The sequence below is a fragment of the Olea europaea genome, unplaced genomic scaffold (genome assembly GCF_002742605.1).
Source record: "Olea europaea var. sylvestris unplaced genomic scaffold, O_europaea_v1 scaffold4116, whole genome shotgun sequence".
Taxonomy (NCBI): domain Eukaryota; kingdom Viridiplantae; phylum Streptophyta; class Magnoliopsida; order Lamiales; family Oleaceae; genus Olea; species Olea europaea.
The window spans coordinates 9,427-14,296 of NW_019260882.1; the positions used below are offsets into that span (position 1 = coordinate 9,427).

At 34.9% G+C, this 4,870-nt stretch overlaps 1 protein-coding gene across 1 annotated transcript; it reads right to left on the reverse strand.

Annotated features, from left to right (window-relative positions):
* Positions 1-279: 279 nt before the first annotated feature.
* Positions 280-1,502, reverse strand: LOC111387612 (thioredoxin H2-like). Its single transcript, XM_023012181.1, has 3 exons — positions 1,218-1,502; positions 733-855; positions 280-638 (listed from the first exon to the last, which is right to left on the reverse strand). Exons 1-3 carry the CDS (start codon positions 1,422-1,424, stop codon positions 507-509), a joined length of 462 nt encoding a protein of 153 aa, XP_022867949.1. The 5' UTR covers positions 1,425-1,502; the 3' UTR covers positions 280-506.
* Between the last annotated feature and the right edge of the window lie 3,368 nt (positions 1,503-4,870).

Consider the following 4,870-nt stretch of genomic DNA (forward strand, 5'->3'; position numbering starts at 1 on the left):
GATGCTTGAATTCATAAATTTTACGACGTCTGGACAATCCATTGTTTTAAGATGATGATGTTACAAATTCAATTTTAATATTGGTCTGTAAAGCGAATATACTAAACGTGCTGATTAGTCCATAAACGTCGCCTTCAACTCGCAATATTGGACTCTTGAGTAGCTTTACAAATTCTCCAGTTGAATGATTCCATGGAATTATTTTTCTCATTATGTCCCGACCACAACGAGGGTCCTCACGAAATAAAAGTTTTGCTCTTATACTAATATTACAAGCACTTGACTACAACGAATGCTTAATGCATTTATAAATCCGCATGTCAAGACTTCCAGAGAAGTCGTGAGATTCAAAAATAATTGTTACATTCTCCTCCAATATTCATGCATCTTTATTTTCAAATAACAAACCCTAATACATGAATTAATGACCAATCATCAAACATATGGTAATTGTAGATAGGAAAACCACTTGCCAAAATTTGGGATGGGGTTGGGTGGGGGCCATATCAGGCCTTGTGTTTCTCAATCTTCTTCCTAAGTTCTTCTTTGTTGGCTCCAACAAGCTTATCAACTTCTGTTCCTTTCTTTATCAGCGTGAAAGTTGGCAAAACATGAACTCCAAATTCCTGAGCCACATCCTGTTTACAGTTTTATACATTTTAACCATAATTATTTAACTAAAATTTAATGGGAAATGTTTGAATTACGAAGCAAAAATGAAAACTGTCTTACTTCCAACTCATCGACATCAATCTTGATGAACTCAACGTCTGTATACTTAGCAGCAAAGTCATTCATGGCAGGTTCCATGTATCGGCAAGGTCCACACCATGAAGCCATGAAGTCAATAACCATCTGAAATTTCAAAGTAAAAACATTATTATCAGCTAATCATGAAGTCAAGAAGCTATTCCTATAAATCCTTTAAGTTAATAGAAGACACATTCTTTCTCGGTCTTTTTACTCATACTCATTTTCAACCACACATTCTGACAATGAAACATTCTTCACAAACTCAAAACTTTTCTTCACTTTCTAACCACGCATTCTTCCAAAATTTACCATCCAAAAACTCATTCTTTCCAAAAAAAAAATTATGTCAAATAGTGGCTTAGTTAGCACATGAACAATTTTCATAAATGGGAGATTTGAACTTCAGGCTTTTGTTTGCTCTGATACTAGATTAGACCACGTCATCTAAAGGCTTATACGGTTACCAGATTTGAAGTCAGCTTCGAGGCTTCAAAATGCATCTTCCATTTCGAGGAGGAGTGGAACGCTATAACCCGACCCTTGTCTGCTGAAGATCCATTGGATACAATAATCCGACCATTGTCTGCTGATGATCCATTGGATGGAATAACTAGGCCCTTGTTCATTGCTGATCCAAGGGCGTCGTATTCAGTTGAAGTATTAGCACCCATCGTTCTTTACAAACCTGGTATTCCTGATGCTTGAAGGTCACTATAACTTGAAGTGATTTAGAGTTGGAAAACTTCTTTGAACTACACCAAATGACTGGTGGGATGGCTTTTTATACTCGTTGATATTCCTTTTTTCGGATATTCTCTTCATTAAAGAACTGCTTCCGTACTTGGAATATGTACTTCTTGGGACCCTTGATAATGTTAATTGTTCGAGTTAAATAATTAATAGATTTAGTTCTTGAACTCTGCTACACAACCCAGGATTAAATCCCGAGTTTGGCTCCAGGGCCGAGGTGGCAACACCTCGATCCTCGATCTTGCAACACATGGGGCCCGCCAGCATCAGATTAGGGGCCGAGGTGGCGTGGATTCAATCCGGGGATTTAATCCAGAGATGAGCAGCTTTGTTCTATGTTAATGGGCCTAATAAAGGATTTCAAAACCGAAAAATGCTATATAGTTCCATTGGGATTGTAACTCCAATTTAGATGACGCTTGGAAATAGGTTAAATTAAATATGAAATTAAATAAGTCATTTAATTTCACTTATCATTTAATGTTATATCAACGCCACTGAAACTAGGGTTACAACCCCAGTGTCGCTAAATAACATTACTCTTCAAAACTAGTGTTCCACATTTTTGTTTGTGGCTACTTTATTCCAATATTCTTGCTGTTGGGACAGCCGTAATTTTCTCATTACAGTGCACTAAAAGCACCAAATCCCATGGGTACAGCTTTCGAAAAAGGTTCCTGCTTGTACATTGAATTGGACAATAATGTACGAGTCAGGTGATAGTTAGTCTAGTCTAGTGCAACATATATATTAAGCTTTTAACTAAAATGCTGAATAATATCTAAGTCAAAGTCAACAATTAAATTTTAACCACATAATTTATGTGATCTACAAATTTTCAACCATTCATTCTATCAAATTTCGTCAAAATCTATTAAAATTTGTGAAACAAATTCAATAAAATAACAACTTGAACCGTATGGAGCCTAACAAACAAACATGGGTAATAAATAACACAACATGAAATATTCGAGCTTGTAGATGAGATGTTTTCTTCTATAGTACAAGTGCTTGGAGGCTTGGGTTTGGTGCGGTCGAGAAGAGCTTGGTAAATCAAGCTCTTTTGTTTCATTTGGTTGACTTCTAATTTTGTTCTTCATTTTAATTACATTAACTCACAGTTTTAAGCTAGGGTACTTTGATCACTACAACAACAACAACCAACCAACCAACCAAAAAAAAGGAAAAAGGGGACTCCATTGACCAATTATATTGGTCGGGGTTACAGGGGACCCTCATGCTCCACAGCTCAGAGTGAGACAAGGGCCTCCGCCCCACCATTCCGACCAAAGGAAGGAATGGAGTAAGGGGCGGACACCCCCCATTTTTATCTACACGAATATAGAATGTACGGGATTGCTATTTGAGCCGCAATTCAGTATGAATTGAGTAAAATCTCTAACTCAATGAGCTCAAAGCGTCCAAAGGTCCCTTAGGATATTGTACTAGTATGGAGCCATCGTCGGTCAAGTATAGCGTTGCTGTGGATGCCTCCACGAGCGCTCATAATATGCAGTGAGGTCTCCTCTCGAGTCCTTGGGCTGCCGAGACCAACTTCAATACCCGAAAATAATAAATAAATAAATAAATAAATAAATAAAGGGACTCCATTGACCAATTATATTGGTTGGTAAAGGCTATTTTGGTTGCTATGTATTTTTAGTGACCAAAATATCATGGTCATTGGTTGGTCGCTAATTCACCTTCACCTCAATGAAAGTTGTTAGAATTGGTCGCTGAATCTATTACATTCAGCAACAAAACCTTGGTCAGCAAAGGGCTCAGTTTGGCAGCTAATAATAGTAAAAATTGATCGATTTCCACCCTATAGCGACTAAACTTTGCTTAGTAAAAAGTATCAATGAAAACTATTATCATTTTCTAGCAACCAAATGTTGGTCTCTGAAGAACCATAAGTAAAAAATAGTACATGTCTGTAAATGATTGATCAACAGATTTTTTTTATTTTTTATTTTTTATTTTTTATCTTCCAACAACTAAAATTTGGTCGCAGAAAGATATTTTCCAACCAAAAACTAGTTGCTAGATATTGAATAAGTTGATTAAATATATTTAATAATCAATATTTGATCGCTGCTAATATTCTGACCAATGGTTTAGTTGAATTTTTAACAACCACAAGTTGATTTTATGACTACTTAATTTTTTTTATAATAAATACAATAAATAATACGAGAGAAAATAACAAAAATTAAAAAATTAACAAGAAAGATACAATAGTAGCTACAAAATCATAATTGTCATTGCATATATAACAAGTAATAATAAAATTTGCGTCTATTTAATAAAAGAGAAGGTAAAACCAAAAACTAGAAAGAACAAATTACATAAACTTGTTTCCTCTTGTGAGCCCTGGCAACATCTCTAGCCTTCATCTAACAACAATATGGCAGAGTTGATGTGAAGAGCAAATAATATGGCAGAATAAATGTAGAGATCTTTCGAAGTCGAACAGAGCCTATATACACATGAAGAAGGGAAAACCATCAAAAATTGCATTCGCAGAAATTTAATGGGTGAATAAAGTATAGATGAATCCATAAGCATCTATTGGTAACAACCTAAGCAACAGTGTCCTGAACATCGTTATTAACAATCAGGAACCCGTCATGCTTAAATGCAAGTTCATTATTTGTTTCCATTATCACACACTGATTTAAAGCAAGGACAGGGAGAAATATTCAAATTTTGTCAGGTCAGATTGGGTTGTGGGCTATGCAACACGATAAGGTTCACCCAGAACTCACTTCGTGAATTTTTTTTTTATTCATTTTATCATTTAAAGTTTTAAACTTCAATTTTTAAACTTAACTTAAAAAATTACAATATAAAAATAAAATTGAATCTCCAATGACTGATCTCTAGTTAGTTCTTCAAAAAATATTTCCAGCTAAAAAATTCCACGCGAAATCCTTCAACAACCAAATTATTGTTGGGGTCTAAAACATACCTTCAGCAATCAATCATTAGTTGCTATTTGATTCTTCAAAAAATATCACTAGTGGAAAAAATTCTACATGAAATCCTTCAACCACCAACACATTGATGGTTGCTAAAATTGAGCCTTCCGCGACCAATAATTGGTTGCTAGTTAATTCTTCAAAAAGTATCATTCCAAGCAAAATCATTCGACAACCAAGTCATTGTTGGTACGTTTATTGGTTGCTAAAAAAATCACTAGCTAAAAAAATTCTTGGCAAAATCCTTCAACGATCAAATAATTGTTGGGTTCTAAAAATTACCTTCAATAAGCAATGATTGGTTCCTAGCTAATTCTTCATAAAATATCATCATCCAAAAATATTCTAATTGAAATCCTTCAGAAACCAACACATTGTTCATTGCT